The sequence below is a fragment of the Spea bombifrons genome, chromosome 7 (assembly GCF_027358695.1).
Source record: "Spea bombifrons isolate aSpeBom1 chromosome 7, aSpeBom1.2.pri, whole genome shotgun sequence".
NCBI lineage: Eukaryota > Metazoa > Chordata > Amphibia > Anura > Pelobatidae > Spea > Spea bombifrons.
Window position 1 is genome coordinate 18,380,447 of NC_071093.1, and position 17,803 is coordinate 18,398,249.

Below are 17,803 nucleotides of genomic sequence, written 5' to 3' on the forward strand. Positions count from 1 at the left end.
TTGTCGCTTTTAATTTTATTTATTTTTTATTTTTATTTGTGTGATATTCACTTATTTGTTGTGCACATCAGATTTGTGATACAAATAAGATCTCATTTGCTGCGGCTGGGGGTGTAGTTTCTAAAAATATATAGTTTTGTTGGCATATTTTAACATCCCGGGCAGCTAGAGCTGTTTAATTGATGCAGCCATGCATTAAATTTAAAGATGAATTTTGTGATAGTCTAATAAATTTAACTTTTAGCAATAAAATATTAGAAAAACACAGTCTACTGTTCTCAATGTCTGTTTTTTTTAGACCGGTTACCTACTACAAATATTTAGCAACACAGGTTTTGATATTAGAGTTTAGAAAAATAACATAAACTAGTTTTTATTGAGTTGGAAGTGAAAAATTACACTTTTTTCCCATTTTTGGTTGTATTTTGCAAACCTAATGAGACATACACATATAAAAATGGTATATTTGGAATCTGCTGGGTGTGCTGAAAAAAACAATATATGGTTTGTATAGTTTATTCCCAAGAAATTTACTTGAAACACGTTTAAACGTGAGATGCACCAAAATGCCGAAAACTAGCTTAGCACCAGGGTGTGAAATGGCTTAGCAGCCAAGGGGTTAAACTAAATTAGATGATATGATCAACATAATGGTATCTGAAAGTCCTCCTTGTCCTGAAAAAAATAATTTGTATGTATATATAATTTTGTTACATCAAATAAAAAGAAAATGAAAGCAAAACACAAACACTGCAAAACGTTAATACAGCCATTGTCGCAAAGGGTAAAAAAATAAAAAAAAGTTTTGTTCTTAATGGGTTAAAATGATTTTTTTACTACAGTGAAGAATTAGATATGTGAGGGAATAACCACAAAGGAGGGGCTTAAGCATGAAAAGGTGTGGTCCTGGTAGGGCGCGACTAAGCGAGTGGCATCGCCACGGGAGTCCATGACGTTTTATTTTGGGGAGGGGGCGCCTGGACGGCCTTAGACTCACGCTCATAAGAAATGGCTGAGCAAGCCTTGTTGGTCCTTGAAACACATAATTTCTGTAGACACACTAAAAATATATAAATCAAAAACTGACCATATCGTAACAACGCGATGTATACACTCTCGTTTTCCCTCGCTGGTATCCCTCTTCATTGGGCGCTCCGAGCGCCACAACCATACTTATTCTGTGGTAAGTGTATATGAGCACGCCCTAACAGTAACACTCACAAGAACGTGGGCTTAAACGGCGAAATTGTCTACTACAGTTTGTGTAAAATGAGGACTTTAACCTGATGGAAAGGGTGTGCACAATGACATACACAGCTATCAACAAGTCCTATAAGTATCTCATGCACACCTCCGGTGCACACATGAACCTTCTCATCACAGCATCCCCACCTCCCCTGCACATGGAACTGTTACATATCGGAAACTCCCGTTACAGCTAATTCGCCAATCAGCTGTCAGCAGTGCAGTAGACCTATAACATTCTGGATCGGGACGCCCAATTAGCGCGCCGTTTCGTAGCGGATTAACCAATGATATTCTTCCACTCCTCCTGTTTTCACCCAGCTGTGCCCGGCTCCCTCATGCGGCGGTCTGTGAGATCTGTATTGCACACACAGGGCCGTAGTGTCACTTTATTTGCCTCCCTTAACACAACACAACACAACGCAACAGTAACAGTAACAGTAACATAGTGTTGTTCGTCTGTTCGATCTCATGCCCCCCTTTCTTGTAACCGGCTAACCAGAGCACCAGCTTTTTGTACCAGGTCATCGGGGATGAACGCTGCGGGACAGTGAGTGCCATGGCAGAGGGGCAAGAAGGGTGGTGCGAGCTGTACCCGGAGAATGGCCGGGGCAGGGAACGAAGAAGCGGGGTCACCGAGGTCAATTTGATGGAGGCGGCGAAGGCAGCACCCCGGAGGAGCAGCATCATCAAGGTGAGTACTGTCTCCTCTCTGTATGGCATTGAGTGCTCGTTGTTTTAAATGCAAGCAACTTCTGTCACCTGATACAGTTCTAAGATACCACTTAACAGTTAAATCTAAGTAGCATTGTAGCGCTGAATATAGTTGGGTATAGCATAATAATCCCAAAACGAATTCAGGGAAATGCTCGTAAAGCTCAGGCTATCACTACACGCTCATTACTGCGTAGCACCATTGGATGCCAAACACTTGGCAACATGCCATCCTTTGCGATTGGCAGTGGTCATGTAGAGCAAGGGCAATATTGAGTTTCACCCCACATTGCAGCACCTATTGTTACCTGCCCAGCAGACAGAATAAGTTCAACAGTGAATATCACTTGCCTGACACGAGTTGACAAATGATGCGTAAACTCTGCTTGTTCTGTTGACAGCAAAATTCATTAAATGTTAATGCCACTTGAACTATAAGTGGTTACATGGGTTAAATACAGACTGATACATTGACACTTTGCTTAAGCAAAACAAAAACAATACAGACATTTGTACATTAGATAATTCTGCAATCTTCCAAAAGTAATTTACCTGACATCTGCCTATGCAAAATCAGCTTTGGGGATATTGCATTATGTTTCACAATGTAGAATTATATACACATCATGTAAGTATATTGAAAACAACATTGAGCTTTTTTTTAGTGTCCACCATTGTAATTGCCTGACATATCTAACAGATTTTACAGGCAACAGATAATTTAAACTCTTCAAGTATGCCCTGCAGAGGCTGCTGAACATTTCCTACAGTACTCAGTAGGCATTCCATCATTAATGAGTATTACTGTCCCGCTGTGCGTGCAGGTTAAGTATTTTTAAAGCCAGTTAAAACCGTGATGGTGAAGGAATCAGATGTGAAATTTTTTGCCTTTGTAGATATTTTGGAAATAGTTGGTTTCAAAGTAATGAAAAATAGTGGCAACGATAGCATATTTGTTTACGGTTTGTAACATGAAACGTTAAAGTAAATTCTCCAACTTTTCAATGTGTTACTGGCAAAAAATCAGGCCCAATGGATTTATCCATGATCTAAAAATGATTGGGCAAGTTCCAGCAAAGTGCTACAAGGTTGTTTTTATTGCATCCAGGAATAGAAAGTGATAGCAGATTATCTGGAGGTGTATTTCTGTGTCACAAACCCCCCTGCCTCCCCAATCCACCCTCATCCTTACAGCTTCTATACTTTCTTGGATCCCCCGGAGATTACATCTGCTGAGGACTGGAAGCAAACTGTTATTTTTCTGATTACCATTATTATGTTCATACTTCTATTTGCTTTCTTGCTGCTCAGTTCAACATGACACACAAGGAGAAAGAAAATCTTCTGTTAACTATTTCCTGCTTAAATTGAACACACTATAAGCAATTGTGTATGTCAGAAACATGTGTATTGGTTTCCTGAATTATGTTGCTAATTAGTTGTAAATCCAGCAATACATAAAAGTGGTTAAGTGTTGTCTTATAACAAAGTAGTTATCTGATTTTCTACTGTTAGGTTCAGGGCTAATATAATTACCATTATGCAAGACTTGAGAATAAGTAGGATCTCACTACATGTCTGTTTCCAGAACAATCTTTATGATGCCTAAGAAAAATAAAACAGACTTGGTGTTGGCCTGGACAGATTAGCACAGTGTGGTCAAACTAGTCTTACTTACAGGGGTACTCTAGCCATCATATGTACCGCACTGCTTAAGGGAGGGAGTGTCCCATTTAAATGATGTTTTTTGTGCATGCTCGCTATAGTCTCCACCAGCCAGCTTCAACACTGGCTCGGGTTCCAGGAGTTCTGAGACCCACCACGTACATAAGTAGAAAGCACTCCAATTAATGTTAATAGGCACACTTTCCTATCACTGATTGGCTGCTTCAAGCAGGCAAATGTGGCATGAAAACAATACCATGGAGGGGTGGTGTACTGCAGGGCTTGACAAATTTGTTTTAAATCTAGGAGCCAGCTAAAAAAGTTAGGAGCCAGGACTTTTTTTTGCCCCAGCACTCACACTTTGCCCCAGCACTCACACTTTGCCCCAGCACTCACACTTTGCCCCAGCACCCACACTTTGCCCCAGCACCCACACTTTGCCCCAGCACCCACACTTTGCCCCAGCACCCACACTTTGCCCCAGCACTTTGCCCCAGCACTCAGTCTCACACTTTGCCCCAGCACTCAGTCTCACACTTTGCCCCAGCACTCAGTCTCACACTTTGCCCCAGCACTCAGTCTCACACTTTGCCCCAGCACTCAGTCTCACACTTTGCCCCAGCACTCAGTCTCACACTTTGCCCCAGCACTCAGTCTCACACTTTGCCCCAGCACTCAGTCTCACACTTTGCACCAGCACTCAGTCTCACACTTTGCACCAGCACTCAGTCTCACACTTTGCACCAGCACTCAGTCTCACACTTTTCCCCAGCACTCAGTCTCACACTTTTCCCCAGCACTCAGTCTCACACTTTTCCCCAGCACTCAGTCTCACACTTTACCCCAGCCCTCAGTCTCACACTTTACCCCAGCCCTCAGTCTCACCCTTTGCCCCAGCCCTCACCCTTTGCCCCAGCCCTCACCCTTTGCCCCAGCCCTCACCCTTTGCCCCAGCCCTCACCCTTTGCCCCAGCCCTCACCCTTTGCCCCAGCCCTCACCCTTTGCCCCAGCCCTCACCCTTTGCCCCAGCACTCACCCTTTGCCCCAGCACTCACCCTTTGCCCCAGCACTCACCCTTTGCCCCAGCACTCACCCTTTGCCCCAGCACTCACCATTTGCCCCAGCACTCAGTCTTGAGTTATTGATTGTTAACACCAATCACAGTCCTGCCCAGACATACCCAGGTTCCAACCTGGCTTGCTGCCCCCCCTTGTGTATTGATGCTGCACATCACTTAGAGCCCCATGTGCCATGTTCCTCCCCCCACTTACACAACCATGCTATCACACACACTCATTCATATACTCATTCATACACCCTCCTTCACCTCTTACCTGCACTGCAGATCTCTCACATGCAGACTTCCATAGGGGCCCTGCTGCTTCTATCTCTGTCTCTCTGCACGAACTTCTCTTGTCCTGCCCACTGGCAGGAGGAACAGAGCACTCATGTGACTCCTCTCATTTCCTGCTTCCTGTGGCCAGCACAAGAGACGCTGCTTGCACATTAGGAGCAACACACAGTTAAGCAGTGCGGCCCCTGCGGGGATTATTTTCCGCCGTTTTTTTTTTATTTCGGCATCTTGCCGAAGATGTGTTTCGGCCACCGGTTTGGCTCACAAACACCTACGCGCCAGGACAAAATTATAAGTCGCCATAGCGACTGGGATTTGTCAAGCCCAGGGGCAGTCTTAGACCAAGTGACACCCCGGGCAAGAATATTCTTTTGCGCCTAGCCTGCCGTTTTACACCGTATTTGCTCGATTATAAGACAAGGGTTTTTTTCAGAGCAAATGCTCTAAACAATACCCCTCGTCTTATAATCAAGGTCTTCTTATAATCAGACCTTTAACCAGGGCATTATCGGCAAGATTCCAGAAAAAAATGGCTTACCAGTGCTTTGGCAGCATCTCTTATACTAGCCAGGAGAACAGGAACCCAGCAGAGTCAATGCAAATCAAATGACTTGCAACAACTAATCGATAAAACCGATAATAATCGATATTGAAAATCATTGTCAACGATTTTTATTATCGATTAGTCAAATCGATTTTATCGATTATAAAAAGAGTTTTTTTTTCATAGCAAATGCTCTGAAAAACTCCTCTCCTTCTATAATCCGAACTTAAACAGAGATCGGTTTATAACACTAAAATCCAGATCCCCCACAGCGCTGCAGGGGACCTGAATTCCACTCTCTGTCAGCCGGTGCCTCTCCCTTCCACTTCCGCTGGGGCTTCTACGATGCAGTGCCAGCATCACATGACCTTCATCGTAGGTCCATCGTAGAAGCCCAAGCGGAAGTGAAGAGGAGTAACGGAGGCTGTCTGTGCACATCGTGCAGACCCCCACCGGCTGACAGAGTAGAGAATCCAGGTCTCCTGCAGAGGATCATCCTCTCTGTCAGCTGGTGGGTGTCTGCGCGATGCACACAGACAACCTCTACTGTCCTGATGAAAGTCAGCAATGACTGAAAACGTCGACTTGACTTTGAATAAAATGAAATTGTCAATTTAAAGACCTGGAGTGCTGACCATCTTTTGAAAGTGTTTTATATATATATATATATATATATATTTGGGGTCACTTAGAAATGTAGAAATTGTTAATTGTATAAATGACTATTCTAGCTGATTTTTAATTGGATATCTTGATAGACGTTGTCACGGTCAGGATTACTTGCCAAGCCGTGACTGTGTGGAGGGCATGGGCATGAAGGGGTTAATAGCACCAGGCCTCTGGATTTACTAACTTCACCTCTTAACAAGGCATAAATTACACCAAATTAACCCCCAAATCCTGCCTGTATCCCCCCAGGTAGTCTGCCACCACCACTCACGATTTTGATACCGGATTCGTGAGAAATCCGAATTAGAACCTTTATCTCTATATATACATCAACCCACCCTGGGCAACCAACATATATATATATCCTGTAAAACTTAATAACAATATGGTAACGTGTTATCCTCTCTTAGGGTTTGTGGATATCGATACTAGAGCCCAAAGACAGACTTGAATTTTGAATATTTTAATAACAAAAAGACAAAGATTACACAGTGCCAGAATTACAAAAAACAAGACATACAAAATAAAAATAAAACCGCAAACAGTTCTTAAAAACAATGGGACTTAAACACAGGACCCTCACTCACGAGTTTCTCCAATAAGAAGGCCTGTGGGAACTCCTTAAGTCCAGATGGTTCTTATGATGTTGTTCCGATCAGAGTATATCATGGAGTTCTGCTTTGAGGTCGCTGCATTGTCCCTAAATCAGACTTTTGCAAGCAAACGCCCCTCTGACCACATGACCGATTATATGACACCATCCCCAAGAATCGGGTCCCATCTTTGATGTGCCAATAAGTTATGGTGGGGTAAAGGTGATGGAAACCCCCCCACTTAAGATAGGAATGGAATTCCTATAACTAAGGATCCTTATCAGTTAGGCCATGAATCACCACAGGGGTCCTTTGGGAAGATGACACCTCTAGCCAGAACAGATACAGAGGGCATTCACAAAGAAACACATTAAATCAACCTCAGATTAACTCATTGAATGCTTAAACAAAGAAACTAACCACCTCTGCTGGGTTACCCTTCCATGCATCCACTACATTATATGAGTTAATCATGACAGACGTATCTGTAAAACAGCTTTTTAATAGGTATACATTAACATATCCTTTAAATGAATTGTGTAGAATAATAAATACCCCTCGTCTTATATTCGAGGTCATCCTATAATCAGACTTCAAATAGAGGTCTGACTACAAGAAGGTTGTCTATGCGCATCGCACAGATGTTCACCGGCTGCCCCCAGTAGACACCAGGGAGTCTGAAGCAGTGGGGACAAGTCTGGTGATGCATTGGTAAGTCTGGGGTGGAGCAGAGTGGCATATAGGGGGTATAAGGCATATCTAGGGGGCAGAGTGGCATATAGGGGGAGGTATAAGGGATATCAGGGAGGCAGAGTGGCAAACTGCTTAATTGCTAATGAAATTATGAGGAAACAGCTCACACCTGGCCATAAAACAGCTTCGTAGTCAGTTACCCAATTACTAAACCGGTCACCCAATTTATTATTGTTTTATATAGCGCTATCATAAAAAGTAGCACTGTACAATGGGTTGACAGGACATAACATGTAGTATTGTCGCGGAAGCCTCCGTGCCCTTGGCTCCTGGAGGGGCCTTGCGGGCCAGCCTCCTCCCTACATACCGTGGGCCCTGGTCTTGGAAGGGGTTCTGTTTTTGTGGAGGTGGGTACAAGGGATCCCTTGGGACTACTTCTTCCCCCTGGTACAGAGTGCCTTGTTTCCCCAATTACCAGAGACTCTAAAGACTGGAGCTCGGACATGGATTTGGGGCACCTGCATTTTAGGAGGGGGTTTTGTGTGTGGGATGTTACTCTCCACCAGGTGAGGACCCCCATGGCCAGTATTTGCACCATGATCTGATATCCAGCTGGTTTCAGCCAGGGAACCCCAGGTGTATGTTTACTGGTGTGTTTTCAATAAAACTCAGTCCTGTGTTCACCTCAACATTGATTCCGTCTAAGGCTTGGGGTGGGCTGCTGTAATAACTCACTGTCCTTTATAAGACAGCATATTCAGTGCATGTACTAAGCTACGGCTAGCCAACCGCAGAGAAACCAGCGGTTAACCCCTTCAGCCCCAGACAGAGCCAGCGTTGTAGAGAGAAGGGTGATGCCACTGCAATGGAGCTGCTTTGGCGGGAGTACCCATTCAGAATACAGGGCCTCCTGTCACAAGTATATAACATAAAAAAAAATGAGTTACAGAAACAACAGGTGAGGGGGGCCCTGCTCAAACAATACAGCATACAATTTATATTCCTCAAATTAAAGCTGAAAGTCTGTTGCTGTCAAAAATATTCGGAGGGGGGCAAAAGTACCCCCAAAATGCATTGGCAAGAGAAGGTGAATCATGGGTGGGTCTACTGTGCCCCGTACATTCCAGAGGCACATGGAATCATCGGAATTATATAGAATGCCGGCATTGTCAATGTTGTTGATCGTCATGGTTGATGCTTTGGTAACTTCCCCTGTACAGTACACAAACTGACACAAATTGTCTATTTTATTTGTAAGTCATGCTCAGGCTAGCTTTGTGCAGGAATCCAGCTCTGCTGTGATGTACAAGAGAGGGATGTGCGCTGCGATGTAGTGCGTCTGTGCAGCGATGTCACGTGACATCTAGGCTCTCAGTGCGGCTGCTCTCCGATAGTAAGCTGAATTGCAAGACTCTGCTGAAGCTTTTTTAAGTGAAATTAGAGAACAGGAGAGCTTGAAATACTTTTATCCCAGCTGTTGTGCAGGTTGACCAGAACCCATCCCAGCTTGATTGGATAAACAATTGAATTACTCATAATTCCCCAGTCTTCTTTTGTTTTTTTTTTGGGGGGGGTGATAGGTGAAAATTTCCTGAGGGTGAGGGGAGTGTCCCCTCTTACTCACTCCCTGCGGACTCCTCTGAATATATTTAATTAGCATGCATATGTGCAGTTAAAATGTGCTTAAACTTACAAATATTAATACAACACAGATCATGGCTTCAGAGATTCTAGAGAGGGAAGACACGTGAAAAAAATGCTACTGACGTCAGGTTATGTTTCATTTTGTTTTGAGTTTCTATGAGCATGTCATTTCCTGGTATCTATTTTTGATCATTGCAGAGGCTTCTTCTGAGTTACTGGATTTCTGAAAACATTTCTGGGAGTGCTTTGCTGCTGCTGATATGCTGCTGTTGGATTCTGTGCAAGATCAATTCAAAATGTAGTGACTGCTCCCTAGAGCAGAATTCTGTAAAATAGACACCTTTATCATATGTGTCCTAAAAGTTTTCAAAATGTGCTTCCATAAATTGCAACAGGATACACACAAGCATTGAACATTTATTAGTACGAGGACCATAGCGTGGGGAATGCTTTAAAAAAAAAAAAAAAAAAGTTGGCTGGATTTCACTAACAAGAAGCCAAAATAGAAGCAGAACAAGAAGCCTGCCTATTGTCTATAGTCCGTTGAAGTCTGTGGCAGATCCAGGGTCATCAGACAATCTGCTTGTGTAAAAGAATACATAAGATGAATGAAATACACAGGTTGATCATGCAGATATGTTAATGCAGCCATACCTCATAATGAGAGAAAAATTAAATACATAAATACCGCATTTGCTTGATTATAAGAAGACCCCACAAAATCTGAATATTAATTTAGGAAAAAAGCCTGAATATAAGATGACTCTAGAGGAAATAAGTTTTACTAGTAAATATGAATTCATGTAAACTATTTTTCATATTTAATAAAAGCTATGAAAAATATTTTTGTGTTTTTATTTCCTTTTATTTGCCAACCTGCCCCCCCAGTTATGCACATCTGCCCCCAGAAATGCCTTATACCCCCCTACATATGCCATTCTTCCTCCCTGATATGCCTTATACCCTCCTATTTGCCACCCTCTTCTGGGCACTTTCTGCTCCAGAAAAGCGTTATGCCCCCAATATAACACTCTCCCCGACTTACTAGTGTTTCTGACTCCCTGGTGTCTAGTGGAGGCCGGCGTTAGTTCCACCGGGTCTTCTATGACTGAGCGCCAGAAGGCCATGTGACGCCGGTGATCCGTCATAGAAGCCCCGGCGGAAGTGCCAGCAGTAGTGTGGATTGTCTGCTTCCATCGAGCAGACGTTCGCTGGCTGCCAGAGAAGAGAATTCCTGCAGCACTGCAGGGAATTCTCCTCTCTGGCAGCCGGGGAAGGTATGCGCAATGCCCATCAACAACTTCCGCTGCTGCTCGCGCTTTCGCTGGCGCTCGGTGATAGAAGCCCCGGTGGAAGTGCCGGCAGCAGCTAAGGTTACCAGGCAGGAGGAGCCAGGTCACCTGCAGCGCTGCGGGGAATCTGGATCTTAGTCGGACCTCTATTTGAGGTCTTATTATAAGACGACCTCGATTGTAAGACGAGGGGTATTTTTTAGAGCATTTGCTTGTCTTTGTAATCGAGCAAATACGGTATATATAAAAAGGGCAGTCTATCATTTTCATATTACCAATAACAAAATATTTTTAGTTTTCAAAAATGCTATTACAGCTAATTTCAGAGATTTTCAAAGTTTCAAGGCGGGACAGAGACATACCCTTTCACAGGGACACATTTCCCTTTCATAAATGCCAGGTATGCCACCAAAATGGAAATCAAACGGACGTCATCCACCATTGTCCTGACTGTCCCTCTCAGCCTAGTCTCTGTATAGGGACCTGCTTTAAGAAGTACCACATGACAAAAGCTAAAAAAAAATCCTTATCTTTGTTTTAATAAGCCTTCCATTTTTGTGAAAATATCTGTTATTATTACCACTGACTTTGAAGGTGTAAGAACAGATACAGAAAACATGCAAATATGCTGTTAGAAATAGGTTTCTTGGATTTCTTTGAACAACTTCAAAAGAGTCTTAAATTATATATCCTGTGGTGTGTGTGCAGATTCCTGATTCTGGTGACTTAAATTATATATCGTCCCAATAAATCAATATGTGGAAAAAATAGGCATATTCCAAGCTAGACCCTGTAATGTCCTATAACCATATCAAACCTATGCACGTGGGGCATTACTGAACTTGAATGACTTGGCTTCATAAAACATGGGGATATCCTTACAGTCAGCGGAGGTAGTCGGTCTGACTATCCAGCTCCGTGACATGCATAACTGGGGGACAGGTTGGCAAATAAAAACAAAAATGCATTTTTCTCAATCAATCATAGTTTTTATTAAATATGAAAAAATAGTTTATGCGTGAATTAATATTTACTAATAATTAAGATAAATCCAAAACTGAGATTAGTTTCCACGATAAATCATGAAAAACTTCTACAGGATCTTAAGTCATTAATAAAATGGGGTAGGATTGAGGTCTCTTGGTTAAGCCGTGTTAATATCTTGAAAGCTTATATTGTTCCTAAAATATTATATTTGTTCAGAATGATTCCATTTACAGTTTCTAATCTTCTTCTACTTCAATATGATAGACTTTTCTCTCGCTTCGTCTGAGCTGCTAAAAAGGTTAGACTCCCTACTGAACTTCTGAAAAAGACCTCAGATCAGGGCGGTTTAGGCTATCCCAATCTACGTAACCTTTACAATGCCTCAAGGATTGCTAACATGCTGGCTTGGCGTTTCGGGAATAATGTTCATCCTCCTTGGTATGAAATTGAGAGATTTAATTGTAACAATCAGGATCCTTCTCTAGTATTCTTGATACCACAACAACAGTTTAAAAAACTTAATATCTCTAGCCTAATTATAAAAGACATTATGTATACATATTATAAAATCAAAAAAATATTTGGCAGGAATCACTGTATCTCAAAAAATTCTCCTTTAGAGATTCTGAGTCTGCTGCTTCCTGACCTTTCAATTAATAATTGGAATCTAGCTGGTATTAATAAGGTTGGTGATCTCTACCAACAGAACTCTTTGATTTAATTTGTCTCCCTTTCCGATAAATTCAGATTAGCTCCAAAAGAAATATTTAAATATATTAGGGTTAAGTATTTTTTGTGTTCAAATATAATATTAGATCAAGAGCCGTGGGATAATATAATATCCAAAAACTCCAAGAAACATATAATCTCTAAATTATTAAAAAAAATTTAAGCTTGACAGACCTCTAGATAAACCGAAAGCTCTTAAGCAGTGGGAGAGAGATCTTGATCTTACCATATCCATGTAACAATGACATAATGCATGGCAAACTACAAAAAAGGCTGTACATTGTATTACCCTACACGAACATTTTTATAAACTATCACATAGATGGTATCTAGTTCCAGCCAGGATGGTAAAATTTAACCGTCTTAAGGGATCTTTGTGTTGGCGATGTCAATCCACAATAGGCACCCACCTACATATTTGGTGGGAGTGCGGTTCACTCAGTGAATCTAAAAAAATAATCTCCTACTATTTTATTTAAACTGTTTGGGTCTCTAATAATGATTTCTCCTCAAATGTTTCTTTTTCATATTGATTTACCATTCTCAAGGAAATTCGATCAATTCCTATGTGTTAATGTTCTATTAGCTTTTAAACTCTCGTTAGCAAGATATTGGAGACAACAGGTTTTACCATCATGGCCGGAGGTTAGAGCACAAATAGACTTTCAAGCTAAATCAGAAAAAGCTATCTACTATAATAAGAATAGAGGGATGGATACCTTTGACAGTATTTGGTCTCGTTGGTATATTTTTAAGGATGATAGAGAAATACAAGATATTTAATTAAGTATTAAATAAACAGTACCAACTCTACATTTCTTCCTGAAGAGTTGATCTATCTTAAATTGCGTTTCTCCGCTTCTCGTACCATTTTATGATACTTTCTCCTCGGATGTGTTCTTTTTTTTTTTTTTTTATATAATTCGATTATAATTGTTTATATATTTATGTAGTTGTACCATTTAGAATTTTTTTTTTATTTTATTTTTTTTTAATCCCTTCTGTGGTTGTTACTTGTCATTTGACGATTTTAATAAAGAAATAATTAAAAAAATATATTTACCAATAAGTGTTTTTTCTTATAGGGTAGTCTTATATTCAGGCTTTTTCTTTTTTCCTAAATTAATATTAAAATTTTGGAGGGTCTTCTTATAATCAGGGTCATCTTATAATTGAGCCAATACGGTATTTTGTGATTTTCTTTGACAGAAAGTATATTGCATTACTCCCAATGGCCACGATAGCAGTTAAAAATCTCTTTCTATACATTTAAATGATACTTTGCATTTTTATTATTATGCCCAAAATGCATAATTTTGTCTTTGTCTACATTTAATTTCATTTGCCATTTATAAGCCAATTTATCCAAATCCTCTTGCAGTGAAGACACATCTAGTTTTATTATCCTACTTAATTTTGTGTCATCGGCAAACACTGAAATAAACAAATTAAAAAGAAGCGGATCCAGGACAGATCCCTGAGGTGCTCCACTTATCACATCTGTCCAGTTTGAGAACTTCCATTTGCCACCAATTCTCAATCCACAGACAAAAATATGGCCCTGAGCCTATTTCAGTCAGTTTGTACAGTAACCTGTACCTGTTTGTGTGGAACCGTATACAATGCCTTAGCAAAGTCTATATATATCACATCAACTGCAGCACCTATATCTAGATTTCTACTCATCTCTTCATACAATGCAAGATCTGTCTTTCACAAAGCTAATGAAATTCCTGTCCAAGATGAATTTTTTGATATGTTCCTTTTAGTAACCCTTCAGTTTTCCCACCACAGATGGCTGTGATTTTGGTCCCTTTTTAAATATGGGCACCACATCGGCTTTATGCCAATCTTTGGGCACCCTGCCTGAAATAAAAAAAAAAATCCTTGAAAATCAAAATCAGAGGTCTGGCCAGGGCCTGGCTTAGTTCTTTAAGTACCCGTAGGTGTATACCATCTGGCTCCGGGGCTTTATCTACCTTAACACTTCTTCTTGTATCAGCCAATCACATGCTTGCTGTGACAGTTCTATAAAAAAAGCTTGCAGGCTCTTGACCATCTGCTCTTCCTTGGTAAAAACAGAGAAAATGAAATGATTTAAAATATCTGCTTTCTCTCTGTCCCCACTAACCATCTCACCCATTTCAGATAACAAAGACCCAACATTATCAGCCTTTAACTTTTTGCTATTTATGTATTTAAATATTTTGGGGGATTCTCTTGCTCTTGCTCTCCTTACCAATTATTTTTTCATATTTTTCCAGTGGAAAAAAACGAAAAATGTATCTCCAGTATTAGATAAACTTTTGATATGGAGGAAGAAGAAATGTCTAGCAAGGTTGACCCTTTCCAGGGATATACTAGGAAAATCAAGACTTTCCCAGTCGATAACGCCCTTTCTTCTCATATCTCAGAGCAATGGCAACATCCAGAGAAGAGACTAACTCTCTCCAAGAGGATCAAAAGGCTGCTTTTGACTCCAAGAACTCAGGTCTGTGGGAAGCTCCTAAAATAGATGCCTCGTTGCCAAGGCTACAAGAAATACAACTATTCCCTTGAAAGATGCATCTCGCTTCAAGGAACCAATGGATAAAAAGGCTGAGGGTACTGCAAAACAACTTGGAGGCAGCAACTAATTTCTGCCTCTCTCATGCCATTGCCTGAGCTTCCAAAGATGTAAAGACTTCAACTGGCTCTTGAACAGAATTACCGGTAGCCGGTAATATATATATATATATATATATATATATATATATATATATATATATTGTTTTGTTTTAAAAACTTTTTTCAAGCAGGCAAATTTGTACATAAGCAAACAGCCGAGAGGCATATATTCGTCACAGTTGCAGGAATATGCAAGTATTTTGAATGCCGCTGCCCTGTAATCTCTTTCCGGCTTAGGACTAGAGCCCCCTTGGTCTCTCAGCCATTTGGTGTATTGAAAACGTGTCAAAATATTGCTTTGTATTTTTTATTAAGGAGTTTAAAAATGTTTCCCAAGTATGATAAAATCTCTCCCTGTCATGTTCTTTATTTGTCAAGGCCAATGACCTTTCTATATTCAGCAAATGCTCTGGTTCCTCCTCTCCGGCAGCCATAGAAGGTCTGTGCGATATGCATAGACAACTTCCGCTGCTGCCGGCACTTCTGCCGGGGCTTCTATGAGGCGGGTGTTGCATAACCTTCTGGTTCTCATTAATAGAAGCCCCGGCGGAAGTGCCGGCAGTAGCACCGGCTGCCACCACTACACACCATGTAATCTGAAGCACGGAGAGAAGTCTAGGGAAGCACTGGTAAGTCAGGGGAGTGGCATATGGGGGTATAAGGGCTTTCTGGAGCCAGAGTGACATATAGTGGGTTAAAAGGAATATCAGGGAGGCAGTGGCATATAGGGGGTTAGAAGGAATATTAGGGAGGTAGATTGGCATATAAGGGGAAAAGGCATATCGGGGGCAGAGTGGCAAATAGGGGGTATAAGGCATTTCTGGGGGGCAGATTGGCATATAACTGGGGGCAGGTTGAATTAGCGATATAACTTCAAACAATTTTCACATGGAAATAGTTAAAATACTAGCATGCTAAATGGTCATGGGGTTTCTACTTTTAAAGCAAATTAGCCGGGTTCAACAATGTCCCAATTAGCACAAGGGGAAGGATGACCACATGAAAATTTCCAATTTAAAAAATGCACTGTCCCGAATGTGTCCTTTTAGCCCCCCAACAAGCCATTAAATCCATGCATGTTGGGTATCACTGTACTCAGGAGATGTTGCTGAACACATATTGCGATGTTGTGTGACAGTGACATATACCACAAAGTTTGACAAAGTCTGGTGGTAAGATTAGCGCATGTAATGAGTTAAAATACTAGCATTTGAAATACCCCGGGGTGTTTAGTCTTAAATAACATATGGTTTGATAGGGTAAATTGCATTGGTCGAAATAGAATGTCGGGGCAGAATTTGCAAACACTAATGAAAAAACATGCTAAATAGATTCTAATATTTGTCCTGCGTTTAGAAATACCCAATGTTTTTATGTTTTTTTCCTTTTTTTTTTCTGCACGTAATGGCAATAAGTATCAGTAGCGTTTTGCTATTTCAAAACCATTTCTTCCCCAAAGCTGGTCATTCTGCCCCATGTGCTATTTCAGGTATCTTTGAAGCCGGCCAATACAATTTACCCCATCAAACCAAATATTTTTAAAAACTAGATACCCCAAGGTATTTGAATGCTGGTATTTTAACCCTTTTCATGCACTAATTTTATCACCAGCCTTTGTCAAACTTTATGGTAGTACATAAATTTCTTTTTTTTTTTCCCCACACACGTTATACTTCAGGTATGAATTTACCTCTCCTGGTATATGTCCCTGTCCCAGTATGTGTTCAGCAACATCTCCTGAGTACAGTGATACCCACATGCATGGGTTTGTTGGGTTATTTGGGAGGTATAAGGCCAACTTTGTGAGGTGTGTAATTTTTTTTTGCCATTTAGACGTTTGGTCAGTCTGTGCCCACGTCCCATATTTGGGACATCTTTGAAGGTGGCCAATTTAATTAAACCCTTCAAATCTTAATTTTTTTAAAACTAGGCACCCTATGGGCATTTTTTTTTACTAATCACACTGATTAGTGATCTGGGCTTCATTGACCTTGCATGGTTGAATGGAGTACCTGCATTCAACCTGCAGGAGGAGCTTGAGAGTTCTCAAGAGAGGGTCTGGGTCATTTTTCAGTTGTTGACGCCATCTTGTGAGTTGGGGCAACGTCATTTACATGATGGCGCTTGTGGTTGCTCTTGGAGCAATCACAAGGCGATCGGGGTAGGGGGGTTGTGTTTCTACATGCCTAGATATCGAGGCATTTCAGCAACACCGTTTATGCTTAGGAAGAGATAACATTGCACCGCAACCCCGTACATGTATTTGCCGTTAAGGGGTTAAGGTGTACATTTACAGCTCTTGGGATATGTCACTGCCTAACAACACCTCATGTGTTTGGCTACATCTTCTGAAAACAGGGATACCACCCATGCGTATGTTTGTTGGGTTGTTTGGGGCTAAACGGCCACATTTGGGAGGTGCACATTTAATTAATTTTTTTGACATCTTGTCAGACTGCACCCATGTCCTATTTTGTTTACCACATGAAACCATGCATACCCCACGGTATTTCAGTGCTGGTATTAAATGCTTTCCATGCCAGGAATTGTGGGAAGATACAGTGCCATTACTAGACCTGGTCATTTTTATTTTATTTTTTTTACTTTTTATAGACTTTTTTTTTTTTTTTTAACAGGATCCATTCCCTTATGTTGCTATGGTGACATCATTGGGGTCTTTTCATTTTTAAATGTTATAAAAAAATTTATTCTTAACTGTTTTTAAACTTTAATTTTATTTTATCGCCTCCTATGCCTTTCAGCCTTTCATTTGGTGAAAACAAAAGCTTGTAGTAGTGGTTGAACTGGGCTCTAATTTTTTTTAACCCCATGATGCGCCAGAGGTTAATATAAATAAATATATATATAAATATATATATATATATATATATATATATATACATATACATATACATATACATATATATATAGTACCGGCAGATCCTTTAAGTCCTGTTTGTCCAACACATCCCGCAGATGCTCGATTGGATTGAGATCTGGGGAATT

The 17,803-nt window shown here is 40.9% G+C and overlaps 1 protein-coding gene and 1 long non-coding RNA gene across 3 annotated transcripts in view; one reads left to right on the forward strand and one right to left on the reverse strand.

Moving 5' to 3' along the window:
• The first annotated feature begins 1,687 nt into the window (after positions 1 to 1,687).
• The window catches only part of PLCL1 (phospholipase C like 1 (inactive)), a 141,020-nt gene continuing 124,904 nt past the window's right edge, over positions 1,688 to 17,803 (forward strand). For both annotated transcript variants that reach the window (XM_053471756.1, XM_053471757.1), the window contains exon 1: positions 1,688 to 1,939. In XM_053471756.1, the coding sequence (XP_053327731.1) occupies positions 1,805 to 1,939 (135 nt within the window). In that variant the 5' untranslated portion in view covers positions 1,688 to 1,804. The remainder of the gene's footprint in view (positions 1,940 to 17,803) is intronic.
• On the reverse strand, positions 3,925 to 4,477 carry LOC128502062 (uncharacterized). The gene is made up of 2 exons (XR_008355084.1): positions 4,437 to 4,477; positions 3,925 to 4,021 (listed from the first exon to the last, which is right to left on the reverse strand). It is a non-coding gene; the product is annotated as an uncharacterized LOC128502062 (long non-coding RNA).